The 23,206-nt window shown below is 42.6% G+C and overlaps 1 protein-coding gene across 12 annotated transcripts in view; it reads right to left on the reverse strand.

Annotated features, from left to right (window-relative positions):
• Positions 1-23,206, reverse strand: part of SHANK2 (SH3 and multiple ankyrin repeat domains 2) — a 528,042-nt gene that overhangs the window by 20,697 nt on the left and 484,139 nt on the right. For 6 of the 12 annotated variants that reach the window (XM_069738610.1, XM_069738609.1, XM_069738611.1 and 3 more), the window contains 6 exons: positions 15,730-15,865; positions 13,141-13,221; positions 11,703-11,723; positions 8,271-8,401; positions 6,120-6,231; positions 3,784-3,804 (listed from right to left, as the gene is read on the reverse strand). In XM_069738610.1, coding sequence (XP_069594711.1) covers positions 3,784-3,804; positions 6,120-6,231; positions 8,271-8,401; positions 11,703-11,723; positions 13,141-13,221; positions 15,730-15,865 — 502 coding nt within the window. The remainder of the gene's footprint in view (positions 1-3,783; positions 3,805-6,119; positions 6,232-8,270; positions 8,402-11,702; positions 11,724-13,140; positions 13,222-15,729; positions 15,866-23,206) is intronic. The other 6 variants (XM_069738613.1, XM_069738612.1, XM_069738615.1 and 3 more) reach the window with 6 other exon arrangements.

The following is a 23,206-nucleotide window of genomic DNA, read 5'->3' on the forward strand; positions in this document are numbered from 1 at the left end:
TAGAGCACAGGGGTGCACGCAATTCTTGACAATGGCTGTGGGGTCAACATTGCACTGCTATATGTAGGTGCCATCTAAAGCAACAAAAAAATGCTTCTTAGAAATTTAATTGAGAAATTTGAAAAGCTTGTGTGGCCCGTATTTGGGAGAGCTGTATAGTCACTATAGCGGAGTGGTAATTGCAGCCCTTTTTTCTTGTCACTTTCCGTCTATTCCTACATTGGTGATATTTTTGACTTCTCTTTTTAATGTTTAGCACTGATTGAGTCCTTGTCTAGCGGAGATGTCAGTGCTTATGCCGTTTAGTGCGCACCATCTTCTAGGCTTGAAACTATTTTCAAACCGTGACACTAAGTCAAAGCAAGAAAAAAAAATGCATTTGTGTTCACGTCTCAAGCAGACAACACGAGAGCAATGAGGACACAAACGGGACAAAAATGACATGTAAGGAATGAATATCAGAAACACAAATCCGACAAAACTTTGCTCTTTGGATGAAATAACATGAACGGATCCCCCAATAACACATTTAGAATATAATTGGGTTTAAACCTATTTTTAGAAGTATTGTGAAAGTAGGACACATCTCGTCCACCCCATGAACCCTATTGAAGCATATTGTCCCCTCCACAGGACAATTAGTCTGGGGGCCCAGCCTGGCCACATTTTTCTCAATGGTTCATTGATTTGAGGGTTACTATGTCAGTAATGGCCGATGTCATTGTACTAAAAGAACCTTCCATCAGCTTTTCTTGCTTTAAATTGCTTCCACCATTTTCTTTGCAGTCTGCAGAGATTTCGGTGTCCTCACATTACCCCACAGCCCGGCAAACCTGAGGACACGTAAGTTGTCCAGCACCATATGCAGTTCACATCAATCTGTCTCACAAGATCACTGCTCAGCTGGGAGTCTAGGCCGCCCTTGGGACAGTTTGCCATTGATTTACAGACAAAGCAGGATATATATAAAGTCAGGTACGCCAAACTGTGGGGAGATATGTATGAGATGGTGGCAGTCGCACACTACCCTCGATAAAGCTAACGTGAAACGCGCGTTGGGGTGTAAGCACCATCTTCAGCTATAGTACCCACGGACCACCAATGACTTGTTGTTCTACTTAACCCTTACTGCTGCAATTTGCTCCAGATTTACTCCTTTTACCTTTAAGGATGGGCACATTGAGCACTTTAATCCTCCACTTTGACATATGCACACTTGCACTTTCCTTTGAACTGGGCATGCACTAGTTACTTTGTAGGCATAATATGATTGCTATTGAGGCTAGTTTCTGCCCATTGATAATCCCCAAATAATATGCCTGTCTGTTTAATTTTCATAAAAACATCTTTTTACTGTTCTTCCATTGTGGTACTACGGTATTGCATTGTGGTACTATAGTCTCTTGTATGGCTTCTCTTTTTGCATTGTTGTCCCCCTCTATTGGATTTTAGTATATATTGTATTACATTTTAATTGTATTATCAATAAAATTCATTTAGTTTTATGGCACATAGCTTCCTTGCTGCTCTATTTTGATGTATTGATCCCCTTCGGAAGCGCCAATTAGGCATTTCCTTTTTTTTCATGATTACCCTTCTGAGAGCAGCATGATGTAGGGGCAGATAACTTTATTCCACCAATTTGTCATTTATTCACCTGCTTGCTGTGGCTTTGATAAAACTGATTTTATCTGCTGCAGATCTAGCAGTTCTATGAATGCTATGGCCCCGCTCACACCACGATTTCTGCCTATGCACAGTGTACGCAGAAAGAAGCCAATCAGTGGCGGTGGCAGGGTTGTACAGAGCTCATGAATATGGAGGACTATCTGGCAGAAGGTTTACAGGTCTTCCAGTAATAATCTCCTACTAATAAATCAGTGATTTTTATTAAAACTACAGCGAGCATCCCAGTGAGTGACACGTTGCTGGAATCCGGATCCCTGCCGCTACATTATGCTGCTCTCAGATTACATGGCAATATTCTGCTGACAAATTCCCTTTAAGGGATGCCTTGGTGAGGGAAGCCAAAGGAGATTATACAGTGGTGTGAGGGGAAACAATGTGTCTTAACTCAATAGGGGTCTCAGTGATTATTAATCTGGAAGATGGCAGATGAGACGTAGCACAACTCAATAGTACGAGTTACATATAGTTGATGATTGTGAGTCAGCCCCACAGGTCTATGTGCCGCCTGCTTATGCTGAACACCCCAGGCTGCAGACAACACAGAGATGCCGTGACAGCTGTCACTACAACCTGTAGCATGGGCAGACAGGAGCGGGCTCTAGGGGGTTAACCAGACCTGCAGCTGTCCAAAGCCAGGGGCTCTCCTGTTTCTCTATAGATCGCTAGTGGACACTACAGGCCCCATTTATTAGTACTGTAGGGGCCACACGAGTCCAATATGCAGACTGACGATACACCGGGTATTATTACACCAACCTTTTTTTTGTTTGTTGAGATTTTGTGAAACCTTTTCCTCTGAGTTTACAATCTGCAGTCAGACTCCAACAACAATTGTGGATTTCCGTCTGTAGTATGTGAATTTATGCTGCGGATTTCACTCTTTGCTATAGAATCTGCAATAAATCTGCAGCATTTCCACAACATAATCTGTAGCCACTCCGATATTTTACCACGGAAATTTCGGCGTTCATATCTTGAGTCTGTTGTACATAACGTACAGCTCCTCTAATAACGCGTCCACGGGCAGACTGCGCCTCGCACACCCTAAAGTTGGCTGCACTTTCCCTGCTCGACACTTTTTGGATAAAGGGCAATTATTCCTGTATCACATATGTGGAATGGTACATGGAATATGTTATCAGTCTATTACATGAGTAAAACTGCATTGTGCTTGTAAAAAAAAAAGAAAAAACACAAAACAAGCAAACTTGCAACTTATCATTTTTCTTTGTTTTTAAGAAGGAGGGATTTTTAAGTCTATTGTGTGTTGCTAATCGCTTACTGGCCACCTCTGCCGTTTTTTCAGAGGTGGTCGGTTTCCTAGTCAACGAGCACACATTTCATGCATGCTTTATGCCTTAGCGCTGCTCTGAGACCGATCGGATTGCTGACTCCTGTGGTCCTCCGATGCGTTCTCTGCTTACATCATGGGAGACTGCTCAGTTGATACCAAACTGGCCAGGACTGTCTGCAGGAGCGCACTGCCCCCGTCCAGCCCCACAGCCAGGGGAGTGGTGCGCTCCTGAAGATAAATGATAAAACCTCTTTGATCAGGTTTATTTTGAAGCATCTCTTATATGACTAAATTCTGATATCATTCCTCAGAAATCCTGCACAATGGACCAACAAACGAGCTTTGCTATTGTGTATATTTGTATTGCACAGGGCATTCCTGGGCCGGTTGGGGCAGGGTCACACAATTGAGACTTATAACAAGACCTTTCCAATACAGTCGGGCAATGGTTTGGTTGTGTAAGGTTTATAATGCAGGGCAGTGTATATGGCGCTGAAATAAAACCTGGGGTGCAGAGGAGTGGGATGGTGGGTGCAGAATGATCCGAATGCTCTGGTGCATGAACTCCACTAAGTGCACATAGCTGTAAGCATCACTGTGTGGAAAAGATTTTGGTGATTTTAAAGAAAAAAACAAAACCAAACAAATCACACACGCACAAGGTAATGAGAGGCATTAATGGAACTTGCCAATAATAAACACTAATTACAGCCTGCAAATAAAACAGCAGAACATGCAAATGAGACGGTAAGACGAATCCAAGTATAATTGCACATCCTATAGTGTACTATGCTACTAACCTGACAGAGTGATTCTGCTGTCTGACAAAAGGAAATCACTTGTTAATTATGCAGAAAATCATTTTCCATTTTCGCTGCCTAGTCATGTAGCATTAGATTATACAGTATTATTTCAGCTTCAAACAGTGCGATTCATTTACTAACTGCAGATCTGATGATAGATGGAAGGAAACCACGACACACAGACACAACGACACAAGCAGGGAGAGCATGGCGCGGCCCAGACACAACCTGCAACCTTTACGGCTTGTGTCCATTGACAATGATGGGCGTCTTTGGTTTGGTCGATGTCTCTAGTCACATTTTAAGGCGCTTTAATTGGTCAAGCCTTGGCTTACATGGTAGTTTCCTATAGATGGCATTAGAGTCAGCTCTTCTGGAGAGGAGCTAATTTGCATACATTTCCCAGGAATCATTGCCTACTCATTATGGCTCTCCGCAACGAGAACAAGTATCTTCCAAGTGCTACAAAGAGCGCAAAGGCTGAGCTATAAAGGGCGCAAAGGCTGAGCTACAAGGGGCGCAAAAGGCTGAGCTACAAGGGGCGCAAAAGGCTGAGCTACAAGGGGCGCAAAAGGCTGAGCTACAAGGGGCGCAAAAGGCTGAGCTACAAAGGGCGCAAAAGGCACAATTGTTTCTCTATTCAGTACGTTCCCTCATGGATGTCCATTGATTTATATGAGTGGACTCCACTGTTTAGGGATATGACCAATGGTAATAACCAGGGCATCCTGCAATGGGGCCCTTGTGATCAGTATGTCTCTTAGGGACCCAATCGGGGATGGGGAAAATCCTTTAAAATCCTGCAACTTTGCTACTAATTCTGGGTGTGCACCGATGGCTAGTAGTAGGGGCGGGAGAAGAAGCAGGGACACATTGACCACGAGGCCCCGTTGACATATAAGATGACAATGGCATTATTATAGGTGGGACCCATTGAAATGTTAACATCGAGGCCCAGAAGCTTCTGGTTTTGACTCTATTATGTCATCTCCAGTATTAGGTGACACCATGGAAACTACAGGATACTAGTTTCAGAAAAGTTTCAGAAAGCCTCTCTTCCCTGGCTGCAGTTTGTGACAAACTGTACTTTACTCCCCCTCCCCAGGTCCAGCATTGAGTCTCCACTGCTGCTCCCAATGTCTGTTGTCTGCAGCGCTGATGTCCTGTCATCAGCACTACAGCAATTAGTGAGCTCAGCGGTTTGGCATGAGAGCTGCTGAGCTCACTGACTGGCTGCAGTGCTGTCGGCATGACATCAGCGCTGCAGACAATAACTAGTATCAGGATCAGCAGAGGAGACTCAAGGAAGGGGGGAGGGTACAGAAGTTTAAAAAGAAAAAACTGCAGGAGGGAAAAGAGAAATCCCCTTTAAGCTACATATATATTTTCTGACCATGTGGGTTCAGTTTGTGCACAAAAGAAAAAATAAGTGAATACCATGGACAAAAGTAGTAAATTCTGTTGTACGTAGAAGGTTTTTGAGCACCTGCCCCATCCTGACATTCTATAGAATTGTTTAGCCCCCCGTTTACAGTTATCCCTGCGGACTGTACGTGTGTTGCTTTCATGGGTCTGAATTACGCTTCTGTAACTGCATACAAATTTTCCAAAAAAGCGAGCTTGCAAATTTATTTATTTTTTAAAGAAAGAATTATCTCTGTTATCTCCTGCCTTTTTAATGTTCATTATCCCAATCACCAAACCCATAAAAAGATAAACTGCATAATGGCACAATAATTTATATTGGACAAGATTTGGTGTACGTTTTGGATTCATGGGTCATTTTATTATTTATCAAATTTGCAAACTTGTAAATCCTCTTTCAGAGCATAGCCCGGTACATTTAGTAGATAAAACTGAGATCCCCTGAGCAACAGAAACACCATCACCGTTTTACCTATGATATTAAAGGGACTCTGTCACCTGAATTTGGCGGGACTGGTTTTGGGTCATATGGGCGGAGTTTTCGGGTGTTTGATTCACCCTTTCCTTACCTGCTGGCTGCATGCTGGCTGCAATATTGGATTGAAGTTCATTCTCTGTCCTCCGTAGTACACGCCTGCGCAAGGCAAGATTGCTTTGCGCAGGCGTGTACTATGGAGGACAGAGAATGAACTTCAATCCAATATTGCAGCCAGCATGCAGCCAGCAGGTAAGGAAAGGGTGAATCAAACACCCGAAAACTCCGCCCATATGACCCAAAACCAGTCCCGCCAAATTCAGGTGACAGGTTCCCTTTAAGGGCAATGATGTCATGCAATGGTCGCCAAGTCGGAGCATAAAGTTAATTACAAAGTGCACATAGAACACACAAAGCAGAACACGTCTCTTACCTATTGATTTTTGCCTTCGCATAGTGCCACGAGGTATACCCAGAAAAGGACCATGGGGGATTCCTGGAACAGTGGGCGGGATAACAGCGATACCCTGCCTATCATACATAGACTAAAACAGAATAAAATAAAAGACAACTCATGGAGGCCCGAAAACACACATGGCAAAATGACACAATTTATACAGAGGATAATAATACAATGAACAGAACATGGCCTCTCCTGTGTGTACATATGTCCTGCACAGTCATTGCCCAAGTCCAGGTGGCGCCCATACACAGTGCCATCATCTCCAGTGCTTTCTGCTCTCTCATGGTCGGCAACGAGCATAAGCCTCATGATAACATTCTGCAATAAGGCAATTCTACACAGGTGATGTACGGCACAAGCCATCAGTGGGATATATACCTTACTTAAGAAACATTTAGTTTTTCAGCTTTTACAAAACTGACATCACTTCCTTTTGTCCGCCATCGACAGTCAAATGAGATCTTCTCATTTTGTATATTTAGGCTATGTGCACACGTCAGGAATCTTTGCAGAGATTTCCTGACCCAAACCGGACTTTTTCCGCAGGAAATCCGCATGCATGTTTTTTTGCAGATTTTTTGCGTTTTTTTTTCCCGGAGCTTCTCCAATGCAATATATAGCGGCAAAAACGCAAAATTAATGGACATGCTGTGTTATTTACCGCAATACGTTTTTTTTTGTGGGAAAAAACTCAACATGTGCACAAAAATTGCGGATTGCATTCTATTAATAGGATGCGTAATGGATGTGGGTTTTTTTGCGGCTTAATCACATTTTTATAGCGAAAAAACGCGAAAAATCCGGAATGTGTGCACACAGCCTTAAAGTAGAAGAATTCTGTCCATAAGCTAGTGCCGATGAACAATACACAAGTGTTTGTTTAATGGCTTATTCACAGGAACTGATTCAACTGGTTTGTGGACAGAATGAGAAGATTATTCTGTTCTCCTACAATTCACATATTCTTTACACGGGGCAATGAGCTGCCAATGATGATGTTGATTTTTTTGCCTACATAGACTATACTTTCCTACATAACTATACTTTGTTGGCTGATTGGCGGCATATTTACACAGACCGATAAATTGGAATAAGCCTTTGAACAATCATTTGCTGAATTATCAGCCTTCGAAAATGGACCTGCAGAAATGATCTAAACCTTACGGATGGTGAAGGAGAACTGGTGCCATCTATGCTTTTGAAACAACTAGGTTCGCACCATGAAAATTTAGCAAAATGGAGATAATTGCTAATAATGAGTAGAGATGGGCTGATACCTGGATGTGCGGGTTCGGCCGAACAGTTACAAAAAGTTTGAGTTCGTGTACCAGAATAGTACCTGAACCCGAACCCCATTCACTTGAAATCATCCCCGCCGGTCAGAGAGCTGCGGTTCCCACGCTGTCAAAAGACAGCATGAGCGCTCAGCGGTGATCAGAGGTATAACGTTAACCTCCTGTCACTGGTGTCAGCTGATGGGACAACTGCTCCCATCATCCGACACCTGCTGCCGCTAATACCAGCGAAAGCAGGAGCGGCGGATGGGAGTATCTTTAAAAAAAAAATGATGGGAGCAGTTGTCCCATCAGCTGATACCAGTGACTGGAAGTAAACTTTATACCTCCGATCACAGCTGAGCGCTCACGCTGTCTTTTGACAGCGTGGGAACCGCAGCTCTCTGACCGGCGGGGATGATTTCACCATGCACATGACAAAAACCCAGTGTTTCGGCAGCCGAACCCGAACAGTAACGCGGACTTGCTGGTGAAGTCTGTGCCCGAACCGTATGTGTTCAGTACGGACGCCGAACTTTACTGTGTGGGTTCGCCCATAATAATGAGCCCTTCCAGCTCTTGGAAAGCTTTGTTTCACTTGTAGATTAGGCCTAAATTTTGCCCCCAATGATTAAATTGGGCCATGTATGTCCACCATAAGAATATAGGTTGTGGCACTATCTTTTTACTAAATTTTAGCTATGGTTCTGATTTCCTTCTACTAAATAATCATTCTATAAAGTATTGTGCTCTTTCCTGGGTAGACCTCCATGTGGCCTTCACGAGCCTTCAATGTAGTATGTCTAGACTTGGTGCATTGGTGTCTAACATGCTCTCTCCTACTCACATTTGTTTCCATAACAGGGGGGAAGCATCTACTGGATGGACGCTGTTTAATCGTGGCCACCCTAGAGTCTAATGGCACGTTGTCCACAGGTCTTAAAGGCTTTGATATGGGGGTAGAGTCCTCCGCTTTATCTGCAATACAAATCAGAAGTGCACGATCCATCAGGGCCCTTTATATGAGGCCGTCAATGCTTTCTAGATTTCAGGCTTTAAAAAATAATGTTCTTGAAAATAGAAAAAAAAAATAGTGATAATTCCAGGCACTGCATGATCAGCATACTCGAGGCATGCAAGCAGAACTGAGCTGCCATGATCGGCGCTGCATGCATGGTTGTATTAGAAGCCTACATGCAGGTGACCATTACTTAGTGAAACGCGAATTACAATCCTCCTCTTCAAACACTCAACATCTGACAGCTGAACATCTACATAGAAACACAGAGAAAACCTTTAGCATAGACATTCCTGGCAACAGGCTGTATTCCTCCTGAGGTGTGCAAGTGGTCGGTTGTGTCTGCCCCCCTGAGCTTTGCATGTGGTTGATACTACAGACCGGCATTAAAGGGGTTGTCTCACTTTCAATCTTCAGCACTGTGTGATGCCTCCTGGGCTCATGCTTGTCCGGGGGACTATGTGCTTCTGATGACATGCTGGAGCTGCGAGCCAGAAATGTGCGCCTACCCATGCTGCAAGCAAAGGCATCTTTGCAGCATCAGAGGACCGTAGAGGCACCAGGGATGGCCGGGTCCAACGAAACAGCCATCTTCACAACAGCGTTTGCAAGCTGTATAGCAAACAATCTGCAAGAGCAGGTGTCTTGCTAAACTGGCCACCTCTGAGGTGGCCGGTAACTTCAGCAATAAGCTGTAAACTATAGAGTATCCTTCCATTCTTGAGAACAGGGAGCATTTTTAACAAGATGTAAAATTGCAAAGTTGCTTATTTTTTTACAAGCACTTTGCAATCTTACTAAGATGGACACCCCTATAAATACAATGGTCCCGGTGAAACTTTTAACCTCTTCACATAGTCTGGCATATAGTCATGGCACCTGGTATAAGAGAGGCCTCCTCGCCTTTTAGGATTACTTGTTGGATTTCCTCTTCTTTCTTGATTTTCAATTAAATCCTCAGACATTACAGAGGAGTTCTCTTCTCTCCTGACAAGTCCGTTTTAGTAACTATTTGGATTTTAAACAATCCTAGCTAATCTTTTCTCAGATAACTGCATTGTACCGTTCCTATTCTATTACTCATGGAAATGTATGAATAAATTGACAAGTGGGTGGTACTACTTAGGAATCTGTCCATGCACTCTTGACACTGACCAATCATTGATCACTCGCAGACTTTGTAGGCACCTCTGACAAACAGGTCAACGTCTTCATAAATTTCCAGGAAGAGTAACAGAATGATAGCACAACACAGAGGTCTAAGGAAATCTGCTCCAGAATTGGTAGATCATGAAATAATAATAGTCTTACTATACAGATGTGACAGGAGAACAGACAAGTCCCCTTTATTAAAGCTCCTGTTTGGACACCATTGCAGTATTGGAAAAGTCTTCTCACTAGTTCAGAAGTCTTCCCGAGGCCAAGTATATATGTCCAGTCACCCGAGCATGAGATGCAGCTGTGGTTGTATATTCCATCCATTGTAATCCCCATTATATAATCTGAAGCCAGAGATTTGTAACATGTATGTCTCAATCGGTCCAGGACAGAGTTGGAAACATGGGGAAAAGCTTCTTACGGTATATATTGTGGTCAGGCCATTGTGATTGTATTGATGAGGGATCTGAAGGTGGTGACCACATATGTACCAGACAAGTGTCCATGTCAATCGTCTGCCTGATTTTGATTTACTCTTGACCTGATCGCCACTCGCCTGTCTTCACCGGCGTTTTGACTAGTGACTCTGATATGGGACGTATTCTTGTAATCTCAGCGAGTAATGGAAGAAGTGCAGTGAATATATAGCGAAGCTTATCTCAGCCAAGCAGAAAGCAGCAGTCAGACGACTCTCGGGAGCCCAGAAGGGTGGCATCTGAAAAGGATAGCCAAAACTGAAGGAGGCAAAGACAAGACGACTTATATTAAACCTCAGTCAGGCAGAAGCTCTAAGAGAACAGAGATCAGAGCCGACTTCTCTATACTCTTGATGAGTCGCATTCAATTCCAGTAAATGCAGATTTATTTTTTTAAGATTTCACTGATGTCGTAGTTAGTAATAGCATTATGTAAGGGTTTGTTCATCTGGTTGAGTCTTGGAACACTTTGTATCCCAATATTTATCGCATCCCTGAAGGCAGCGAGGTGGTGACTGGCAGTGAACATTGCTGACTTTTAGGCTGTAACTTTTCATCGAAAATCCCTTCAGTACCCTAAGATTGTGTATGCAATATAAAGCCTGAAGGGGAATGTTCCCGAAGATGCTGATAAATGCAGCACCAATTATGTGTCATGAAAGAAGACGTCAGCATTAATATCAATAGCGCTGACACTATGAACACACAATAGGATGGGGGTGTGAATACAGTGACTTGCTGTCAAAATAATGTAAGGTTCATGAGTGATATTCCCTATTATTATTAGCCTCAAAGCAAGTCTTAAGTGTAAGTGAACCTATGGAGTGCCATGAAGGGTTAACCCAATTGCTCATATATCTCTGGAATGGAGCGGAGGTGCAAACATTCCACTTCTGCTGGGGTCTCCGGATTACATATGAAGTTACTGGTCAAAAAACAGCTAATTATTCCATCAAAATGATCATCACTAGATGTGAAGGGTCTTTCATGTGAATATTCACAATTTACCATCATGATATGGTTCACGATACCGAGCTCAAAATGTAAATAATAAATACAGGCTTCCTGCTGCCACCACCAGGGGGCGCTGGTTTGTAAACAGTGCAGTATGCTCCCTCCCTCTAGTGGTGGCTGCAGGTAGCCCGACCTGTATTAGGGAATCTGTCAGCATGGAACCTAACCATGACTTACAGCTTTCCTCTATGAGCGTGCAAACAGATTCTTTTCTCACAAAACTCTCACTGCTTCCCTGCGCTATAACATGCTGCCTGCCGACTGGACTGAATTTCCATAGTGACAGTCTCATTTCAATGTACCATATTTGCTGAGGATTTGGAACTCTGTACCAGATAAGCAGTGCTGACGGTTCTTTTGACTGAAACCTTTGGGAAACTCTGTTCCAATCTCCTGTATGCTATAAGCCCCCACAGTATATGCTTTACCCAGTTTTTTTTTTTTGCACAACTCAGGAAAATAAGTGTCTGTTACTATTTTCAGGAAGATACAGTAGATGCCATAGACACGATATTAGAGGCATCACAGGCTGACGGTATACACGAACACAACTGCTAGTAAGGAAAAAGCACGACAGGTTAGTTTTAGGACAGAATGTAGCCGTCTCCCTTACCCTTCTTTTTCCGAACTGATGCTTGCAAGTAGAAAGAAATACGGATTGTCAACATGAAGCACGTGAAATACAAAATGCTCATACACAACATCATGTATCATCCATATCTCTGTATTAACCGCAACCTTCATAATGTGACATTGTCATTTATCAACCACTTTATTGGTTTTTAAATGAGGATTTTAATCCCAATCCTCAATGGTTGTTGTCACATGAAAGGACACAATAATGCGCAAGTACAAACGTAATAAAAAAAGGGTGTTTATCACCGACGCGTCAATCAATCTCCTCCTAGGTGCCACCTGGCGATGGGCTGAAAGGTTGGACTCACATCTGTCACCTATACAGTGGATGTGGTACATCATTCAGGCTGCAATGCCCCATTAATTAAATTAGTTTTATATGGGAGCCACAATTTGGATTCTTGTTGTATTTTTCGGGTGGTGATTTACAAAAAAGGACAGGTCGGGCAGCACAAAAATGTAGGTCCTAATACAGGAGCTGCTTGACTCCAACAACCCTGTACGTCCTTCTCACACGAGGTCTTGGTTACAAAACTCAAGTACATTTTCTACTCCTTTGTTTCCTCACGAATTAGGAAGGCAACAAACGTGGAATGGAGCCTCACAGTATGCACATAAGCAATGCTTTACCTAATGTAATGCTGTCTATGTACATGGTAATAACCTGGTCCGTAGGAGTGTTCTTTACAACCTTTGTGTACAATGACCCCTTATAGAAATCCTTACCTTACCAACCCCTGCCACCCCCATGCTGACGCTTCCCACTGGTCCTTATTCACAGTGATGTTGGCATCTGCAGTAAATCTGCACAGGACCAGCAGGGGATTGATAAGGTAATAATCCTTTTAATATTTTGGACCATTGGAATTGGTTTGTAATATATAATTACAGAGAACCTCTTTATAAGTCTTGTCTGGACAAGCTGGGAGCTTTGGTTTAACATTAGCTGTAGCCAATGGTCTGCAATACTGGCAGCTGTTATCAAAGTGCAAGGACAAATCTTTTCTATCCCCATAGGTGACACCGGGGCAAAAAAAGCAGGGCTGAGTGCACCATTCATGGGTCTGGCAGGTTGATGATGCCCAGGAGGGTGTCCCACATCTTACCTTTATCCACTGCTGAGAATGCCCAGGAATTCAAGATGAGAGAAAAATTAGAAATATAAATGGTGGACTCGGGGAAGAAAAAAAAAAAACGTCAGACTGGGCAACATTGCAGGATAGGTTTTTTTTTTTTTTTTTGCGGGCAGTAAATGCACTTTGCAAACTGAAAAACACTCATGCAAAAATTTTTTTTTTATATGTATGTCAACATAAATACCACGTGCATCATTCCCAGGACGAGCATTCAAATTCTTGCATTTAAAGCACACTCAAGCTCCAAGACTCGGCATGCCAATACAGTAACGCCCTTACCAAGTTCTTCCAGCTCGGAGGTCATAGATTTAGACCGCAATGACAGTGCAGTGGTGGGAGCCCGCTTTGGAGGTGGAGGGGCTTAGCATTAGAAAGAAGGATATATACAAATCAATGACCATGTGAATAAAAACACAAAATGACAAGAAAATCATTAATAACCCAAAACAAGATCCCAATCGTTATCCCGGGTGTATGGACAGAATACCAGCTTCAGTGTTTGGCTCAATGGTCAATCATATCCAGCTTAGTACTTTGTATACAGAATACTTAAGGGAAGAAATAGAGGTCTTATTTACCAAGAAATGGCATCTCTCGTGTGCATAGGTTGTGCCTGGTACTAAATCGTATTACCATTCATGTGAGAGCGCTACCAGACACAGCCTATGGCAGAGAGTGGCGCTGTTATCACAGCACTACTACGGGATGATATGACGTGCGCCAGCCTAAAACCTCACTCACTCCATGCCAACAATTCTATATTTCCATCCTTTAATCCGAATAAGAGCCACAGAGGAGAGCGGCTACAATGAGGGTTTCTCACCTAAGTGCAGTGAGTCTATAGAGATCAGTGAGAGCTGTGTAATGTCTCACTTCACCTGCGGAGGTGCTGCAGGGGAATTACACACTTGAGGAGTTTCTCCACAGTTGATCACTGAGGTTCCCAGCGGTGGGACTATCCTATGATCATCGTATCACAGAGGAGTCCTTCTAACAATAAGAATGTCCTAGGCATCAACCTGCTATGTATAAAAGCCGTGTAGCGAGTTTGTGATTTATGCACTACTTGTTTCTAACCTTTTATATGGATTATTATTATGTTACATTTTGGTTTATAGTCAGCAGTGCAATTTGGAGCAAAAATGAGTTACAATTAAGGTTCATATGTCTGACTGCAGATGGGAAAAAAACAATGAATGTCTCCATAGGCATCTGCAACATTTCGCAAATCTGTGAGTGTAAATTCAGTCATTGAAAATTTGAGGTTCGGATTCTGCACTTCAAATGTGCAGCGAATTACGGTATGGGGCATTGAAAACCCCAATCCCATGAGGAAGAAACACCAGCTGGATGAATATTTTAATTTACACCACACTCATTCATTAGTGGAAATGCCAGTGATTTTCAACAACGTTCACCCCTTGAATGCACAGGGTGAAATGTGCTGAACCACCCAAAAAATCTGCAAGATGGCATTACATGACACAACTGTTAAAAAGGAATCTGTCAGCAGGATTTCTCCTCCTCCCCCAAACTATTTACCAGGTGATTATGGACTTGTCTATGTATATACGTGGATAAAGTAACTGTGGCTATTTCAGGAGTTAGATAAATCCTTGGATAATGTTCTCATGCTTCCGGCTGCCTGAGGAAAGGAAAGTACCTAAAACAAGCCTGTGTAGCGTCAGGAAGCAGTGTACTGTACAGCTACATGCGCTGAAGACAGGAAATCGTGTGTTGCTAGACATCATACACTAGAAAAACCAGATAAGCTGCAAGAAGAGAATTCTTATTTGTGCGCTAAGAACAAGGCATGATATTGTGATGGCGGCTCAGCCCAGGGAGACCTCTTTGTGCAGAAACATGGCTGCAAATCTTCCGAAATTTCAAAACTATAGTGTTTGTTAGTTATCATGGTGTTAGGAGAATTGGGTTCGTGATGGCCGGTTCTCAATGTTCACAGAAAAGTGTGATAATTACAGTCATCTGTTTAGTACATGCAGTATTAAACCCTTGAGCTCAGAATGTAGGCTAAGGTGATGGAAAATACAAAAGTGCCCGTATTAAGGTTCTGCGCAGACTGTTCTGTCACACAATCTACTAGTCAGAGAAGCCCGGAAGGGAGGACAACATGGCACACGGCGTCATCCATGGTCAGAGAGGTGCAGGAGCCAGCACGCCATGTGCTGATGACCGGGCGCTCTGTGGTGGTGTCCGGCTGGGTTTGCAGTGGGTAAAAATGGGATAATCATGCATGCTGTGGCCATAAAGAAATGATTTCCCCGGTGTCTCCTGTGCATATTAGCTTCTCGTCCTGGATCATCGCTATTATCCATTTCTGGCTTAGAAGACAAGCTGCATGTTTCTACTAGTTGCCATAGTGAATTTTACAGAAAATAGATTTAGGAACTAAAGTTGAAAAATAAAACAAAATAACATAGCGAAAAGAGAAAAACAAAAATCACGGTTCAATTAAAGAGCACCGGTCGTGGGTACATTATGGGGGACGGCCATATTGTAGGTTTGTTCATGAAAATACAGCAGTGAGTTCTTCAGGAAAGTGATATCACCGCTACATAGACAACATCCTTGATGTTATATTTAATGGTGGGTGACACAATTTGTCTTGTGAGTCTATGGCTGTAGAGCAATGGTCTCCAACCTCTGGCAGGCCAATGTCTGGCCAGGGATGCTGGGTATTGTAGTTGTAAATCCACAAGTCGGAGACCACTTTTCCACCCACATGCATTAGTCTATTCACTTCACAGTAAACCCTGAGGATATTAGGACAATATAAGCTTGTAAACTCGCAGAACAATACGTCCATGTCAGACACACCTAGGGGTAAAGTGTCGCATAGGCCTGTACCTTTCTTCCTGGCTGTATCATCCGGGTCTAGACTCCTGGTCACCGTTACCACTTTGAGGACGAGGTGATTGCCCCCATGCCTGATCATGTTGACCACTTGACGATGTCCAACTTTCACGACATTCTCATTGTTTACCTGCAGAGAGACGTATATACATACATTAGTACATACAGTACATATACAGATTAGGTTTGTGGCATTCAGATACTGTTTTTATACATTGTTGTCCCCAATTACTCCAAGACCCCAAACTCTCAGACTTTCAACATGATCTTCAAAGAAGGGCCGGTCTTGAATTGTTAACTATAGAAATCATGATGGCTGTCACATCAACATGATGACCTCTCGGGGGGTCCAATACCCTTCGACGTGTCATGCCATAGGCTAAGCAACAGAAGGTTAAAGCACGCATCAAATAACATAGCTATAGCAAAAAAATCGCCCAAACTGGAAAAATGATTTACATGCTCTAGTGTGAACATACAAAAAAAAAAAAAAAAAAAAAATTCTTGGTGGTCACAAAAGTATCAGACTTCTCTACATATAGCTTATATCTATCAGGAGGTAACTATTAGGACAGTGGGTGGACAGTTTCTATGCTCCGATCACCATCTTTGCCTCCTTTTAAAAGTCACCAAACAGAAAGAGATGTTATAAAATTAAGAAATAATTCCTTCTTGTATCCCAGCTGTTCTAGCATCACCGTTCTGGTGGTCACCAATGTGGGTGATGACCGGGATGTCGTAAAGGCAGGGACCACCACAATGGCAGTGTGCTGTACATGGTGCCTTTAGTAAAGCCATGTTTCAGTCTAATCTGTGACGTATGGACTTTGCAGATGACTGAATTGCAGGTCAGGCTACATTTGTTCTTTCATGTCTCTTATTAAATGCTGTTTATTAGCGGCCTTCTAAATATTGTGCACCACTTCTAGCACGTCACAGTCCAGGGCCGGACCCCACACTTACAACAACATATTATTGACAACTTTTTTTTAATCATTCCCAAACTGTATGTTTCTAATCAGATGAGTATATAAAAAAAGCCCATCCCTATGGAAATATTCGGTGGATTAAGTCGGTTTCTCCATCGAATGTTAAATAACATCACTCCAGATAATGATGCCAACAGATGGCTCGCTGCTAAAGCAATTTATCACTTTTCATAGCCAGGAACTCACGTGTTTTATTAATATTCTGTAGATTTACGAGATAATGGTGATCTACATGAAAATACAAGCAAATGTTCAATTGCTTCTTTATTACCTTTATTGAAAAATCACTTTATAGAGCGCTGTGCGATTATCTCCCAGAGAATTACTGAGGGTGCCGGCTATTATCAACATTATCACGATCCTTGAAATGTAAATTATTTTATGGGACTGTGCATCAAGACAGTGACCGATACAAGCTGTGTGTGTAGATGACACGAAGACTGTGCACACACACGGTGTCTTTGATGCGTTTTTTTTTCTGCGCGGAATTGACCCCAAAATGCTACGGAATCCTTATGCCAGCGAAGTCAATGAGAATCCTGGATTGCCATGCACATGATCAGGATTTTTCCTTTCAGGATTTGCTGTGTGTTTAAATCCGCAACATGTCAAGTCTTTGTGCGTTTTTACCTACGTTTTTGGCACATTGAAAGCACAGGAAAAAAAACACCTCACTAAAACGCAGCAGAATTTTCCATAGTGTTTTTCCTGCCAAGAGATGCAGAAATTTCCTGCAAATTACTTAACGTGCGCACATAGCCTAAGCCAACAAGGTAAAGGTGTTGGACACCTCTGACGTGAAAGAATGATTTTTTCATGTTAGTACAATTCTGTAATTTTCATTCCCTCTTGATATGCAACTCAGCAAGATAAAGGACTTACAGTCCGGAGCCGAACAGTAGTGGACAATTTTTAATGAAGACTGATTACAAAGTTGCTTGACTTAGCATTTAAATGACATACATCTCCTTGAAGGCCTTTTGGATGGACTACAATGCAGATTGTGAGCCCGGCCTTTTCCAAACCTCAGGGTCTGACCTAACAAATGCTCTTCTTGATGAGGGGCAAACGTTCCCACAGACACCTCCACAATCTTGCAAAAATTCTTTCCATAAGAGCGACTTTATATTAATGTCTATGAAGAAAAATTTCTATAGAATGAGAGGTTAGAAAAGCAAGATGAAATGTGGTGGTGGCCCAAAACTCTTGTCCATATAGTGTATTTATGAAATAAGGTTAACGCCTCGTATGTTATAAATGCTCTCTTCATCTATCATCTCGGGGGGAGGCAATTACTGTAGGGGAACCAGGGCAGTTAATGCTTTTCTGCTGCAAAATCTGTACCAAGCGCTTCCAGCTATTGTGCATCATTTCTAGTCCTGGGGTGGGAGAGAAGTCATTATGCTCCAGGGTTGGGGAGCAACTGACTGCACCCAAGACCGAGACCGAAAAGCAGCATGATGAAAATACATAGAAAGAGTGCCAGTAATTAGGCAGACAATGACGGCTCGGCAGAATATGTGCCTACTCTACCAGAATGCCAGGGCAGCTCCACGAAAAAAGGGGGAACCTGCCAGACTGACAGAGTATCTTCACCTTAACCTCCTCTCAGAAAGCAGTAACCCCAGAAGTTTTCTTACATTGATGAAATGTATAGAAAACACAAAAGTGTGGCCATAGTATGACGGTCCGTATGCAAAAAGAAAATAAGTGCGTACCTAAAGGTTATGGTGCTAGATAACAAGGATCTGCTCTGGAGCACTCATTACATAAGACAATGAAAAACAAAAACAAGACAGATGCATTTGTGAAAATGATTACAGACAGCACAATCCAAGTGCGGATGCAAATAGCAAGCGTCAGTGTGGAAACAACATATAGTGCCTGTAGAAAATCCTGGAGAAAAATTACCAAACCTCCAGAGCCACTCTAGAATCACATAAGGCACATAATTCCGGTGCTGTAATGAACGCTAGATAGAGACTGATCCTATTGGATGCAATGGGCGCATTCCTATCTGTCCTAGAAAGGTGCTGGTCAGGGATCAGGATTACAATATTTGATGTAAAATTGTAATAGAAGGGGTAAAAAAACAACAAGAAGTTTTGCTAAACAACACGGCTGGACACACTACAAAATAATCAGCTGCAGCCTCGAGGTTACACATGATTGTCAAACTATTAAATATCACAAACATGTAAAAGTTGCATATAAAACATGGACAAACTTCTAAATCAGTGATGGCGACCCTTTTAGAGACCGAAGGCCCAAACTGCAAAACAAAACCCACTTATTTACTGCAAAGTGTCAGCACGGCAATTTAATCTAATAAATCAGTATTCAGATTAGAAAAACAACTCGTACATTAGCAAGCTATACAGTCTATAGCAATGAGCTTGTAAGCGCTGCACTCCAAGTCTAAGATTCTAGTCACCGATTGCAGGTCTGCTCTTGAGAATGGAGAGGATTTTTAATTAAAACTAGCTGAAGAGCCCGGCGTTGCCTGGGCATAGTAAATATCTGTGGTTAGTTATAACACCTCACTTCTCTTATTTTCCCATCACGCCTCTCATTTTCCCCCTCACATCTCTCATTTTCTCCCTCACTCCTCTCATTCCCCCCTAACACTTGTCATTTCAACCTCACATCTGTCATTTTCTGATCACTCCACTATTTTTCCTCACTCCTCTCATTTTGCACTCACACCTCTCATTTTCACCTCATTACCTCAGTATATACATGTTTGTCATCTCCCTTATATATAGTATACATCTGTATGTCATCTCCTGTATATAGTATATACCTGTATGTCATCTCCCCTGTATATAGTATATACCTGCTGTGTGTCATCTCCCCTATTTATAGTATATACCTGAATGTCATCTCCTTCTATATATAGTATATACCTGTATGTCATCTCCTCCTGTATATAGTATATACCTGTGTGTCATCTCCCCTGTATATAGTATATATCTGTGTGTCATCTCCTCCTGTATATAGTATATACCTGCATGTCATCTTCTATATATAGCATATACCTGTATGTCATCTCCTCCTGTATATAGTATATACCTGTGTGTCATCTCTCCTGTATATAGTATATATCTGTGTGTCATCTCCTCCTGTATTAGACCTCGGTCACACGTTATTTGCTCAGTATTTTTACCTCAGTATTCGTAAGCTAAATTGGCAGCCTGATAAATCCCCAGCCAACAGGAAGCCCTCCCCCTGGCAGTATATATTAGCTCACACATACACATAATAGACAGGTCATGTGACTGACAGCTGCCGTATTTCCTATATGGTACAATTGTTGTAGTTTGTCTGCTTATTAATCAGATTTTTATTTTTGAAGGATAATACCAGACTTGTGTGTGTTTTAGGGCGAGTTTCGTTTGTCAAGTTGTGTATGTTGAGTTGCATGTGGCGACATGCATGTAGCGACTTTTGTGAGATGAGTTTTGTGTGGCAACATGCGTGTAGCAACTTTTTGTGTGTCGAGTTGCATGTGACAGGTTAGTGTAGCAAGTTGTGTGCAGCAAGTTTTGCGCATGGCGAGTTTTGCGCGTGGCGAGTTTTATGTGTGGTGCCTTTTGAGTATGTGCAAGTTTTGTGTGAGGCAACTTTTGCATGTGTTGCAACTTTTGTGCATGTGGCAATTTTTCCGCGTGTGCAAGTTTTGCGTGTGGCGAGTTTTCCATGAGGTGAGTTTTGCACTTGTGGCGAGTTTTGCAAGAGCCTAGTTTTTGCATGTGGCGAGTTCTGCGCGTGGCGAGTTTTGAGTGGCCACTTTTGTGTTTCAACTTTTATGTGGTGAGGTTAGTGTATTTGTGGTGAAATGTGTGCTGAGGGTAATATGTGTTCAAGCACATGGTAGTGTGTGGCGCATTTTGTGTGTGTTCATATCCCCGTGTGTGGTGAGTATCCCATGTCGGGGCCCCACCTTAGCAACTGTACTGTATATACTCTTTGGCGCCATCGCTCTCATTCTTTAAATCCCCCTTGTTCACATCTGGCAGCTGTCAATTTGCCTCCTACACTTTTCCTTTCATTTTTTCCCATTATGTAGATAGGGGCAAAATTGTTTGGTGAATTGGGGTTAAAATTTCGCCTTACAACATAGCCTATGACGCTCTCAGGGTCCAGACGTATGACTGTGCAAAATTTTGTGGCTGTAGCTTCGACGCCTCCAACACTTTTCCTTTCACTTTTTTCCCCATTATGTAGATAGGGGCAAAATTGTTTGGTGAATTGGAACGCGCGGGGTTAAAATTTCGCCTTACAACATAGCCTATGATGCTCTTGGGGTCCAGACGTGTGACTGTGCAAAATTTTGTGGCTGTAGCTGCGACGGTGCAGATGACAATCCCGGACACACACACACACACACACACACACACACACACACACACACACACACACACACACACACACACACACACACACACACACACACACACACATTCAGCTTTATATATTAGATTGATAAGTTAGTTGTTTTTACAAGCTCTTTGCAATTATAACCCTTTTCCATGATCCCTTTAAGCCAGGGATGTCAAAGTTAAAATCTTGCACAAAGTCACGGGCCAACTTTGATATTTGCTAAAAAAAATGTTTACGATTGAGGACATTTTTCCTTATCAAATGAATCTATTACATTTTGGAATTATAGTGGAGTAATGTAACATAGTAACATAGTTAGTAAGGCCGAAAAAAGACATTTGTCCATCCAGTTCAGCCTATATTCCATCATAATAAATCCCCAGATCTACGTCCTTCTACAGAACCTAATAATTGTATGATACAATATTGTTCTGCTCCAGGAAGACATCCAGGCCTCTCTTGAACCCCTCGACTGAGTTCGCCATCACCACCTCCTCAGGCAAGCAATTCCAGATTCTCACTGCCCTAACAGTAAAGAATCCTCTTCTATGTTGGTGGAAAAACCTTCTCTCCTCCAGACGCAAAGAATGCCCCCTTGTGCCCGTCACCTTCCTTGGCATAAACAGATCCTCAGCGAGATATTTGTATTGTCCCATTATATACTTATACATGGTTATTAGATCGCCCCTCAGTCGTCTTTTTTCTAGACTAAATAATCCTAATTTCGCTAATCTATCTGGGTATTGTAGTTCTCCCATCCCCTTTATTAATTTTGTTGCCCTCCTTTGTACTCTCTCTAGTTCCATTATATCCTTCCTGAGCACCGGTGCCCAAAACTGGACACAGTACTCCATGTGCGGTCTAACTAGGGATTTGTACAGAGGCAATGTAATATGTTATGCAAGAGCAGTAAAAAGCATGTGGCCCAATGGCCTAATTTAAATAAGTAATAAAGGATAAAAACCTTAAATAAAACAGAAAGTATGATGCAACAAAAGTGCTCCCAAACACAGTACAATACCCCCACAGTGAACTCCTCCACACACACCGTATGATGACCCTACTGTACCCCCCTCCCTCAGTTCACCCAGCAAAGAATGGTGACCCCATCATAGTAGGATTCTCCAATTGTAATCCCCACACAGAACTCCATACAGTATAATGGGCACAAAAAGTCCTCCATACAGTACATTGGCCCCACATAGTGCTTCATACTTTGATGGCCCCACATAGTGCTTCATACTGTTTAATGGCCCCACATAGTACTCCACACTGTATAATGGCCCCACATAGTGATCCATACTATTTAATGGCCCCACATAGTGCTCCACACTGTATAATGGCCACACATGATGCTCCATATTGTATAATGGCTCCACATGGTGCTCCATACTGTATAGTGGCTCCACATGGTGCTCCATACTGTATAATGGCCCCACATGGTGCTCCATACTCTATGATGGCCCCACATGGTGCTCTATATTGTGTAATATACCCACATAGTGCTCATACTGTATAATGGCCCCACATGGTGCTCCATATTGTGTAATATACCCACATAGTGCTCATACTGTATAATGGCCTCACATTTAAAAACAAAAATAATAACTACTCATCTCTGCCCATTCCAACGCTGATCTGGTCTCTAAATATATCACAGTCCTACCTGTGGGCACTTGCGCCATCTCCTCAGAACTAGCGCCGCCGCCACTCTCAGCCCGCTTGCCATCTCCCTAATCACTAGCCACTCTCCTCGGCCCGTGCATCATCCCCTCCTCAGCATGCGCGCACACTGATGAGAGGGCGCGTGGCCTGATGGGACAGTTTGCATGCAGACGAGAGTGGCCACATCACTAGTGATTACAGAGATGGCAAGCGGGCTGAGAGTGGTGGCGGCACTAGTGCTGAGGAGATGGCGCATGTGCCCCCTCTGACACACATGCCATAGGATCGCCACCACTGATATAAATCATACAGTGGCATGTAAAAGTTTGGGGTGAAATATAAAAGTTATTTATGTTATTGTGAATAGTTAAACAAGTTGAAGATGAAATGATCTGTAAAAAGGCCTAAAGTTAAAGATGACATTTCCTTCGTAT

This window comes from Ranitomeya imitator, chromosome 9 (genome assembly GCF_032444005.1).
Source record: "Ranitomeya imitator isolate aRanImi1 chromosome 9, aRanImi1.pri, whole genome shotgun sequence".
Lineage (NCBI taxonomy): Eukaryota > Metazoa > Chordata > Amphibia > Anura > Dendrobatidae > Ranitomeya > Ranitomeya imitator.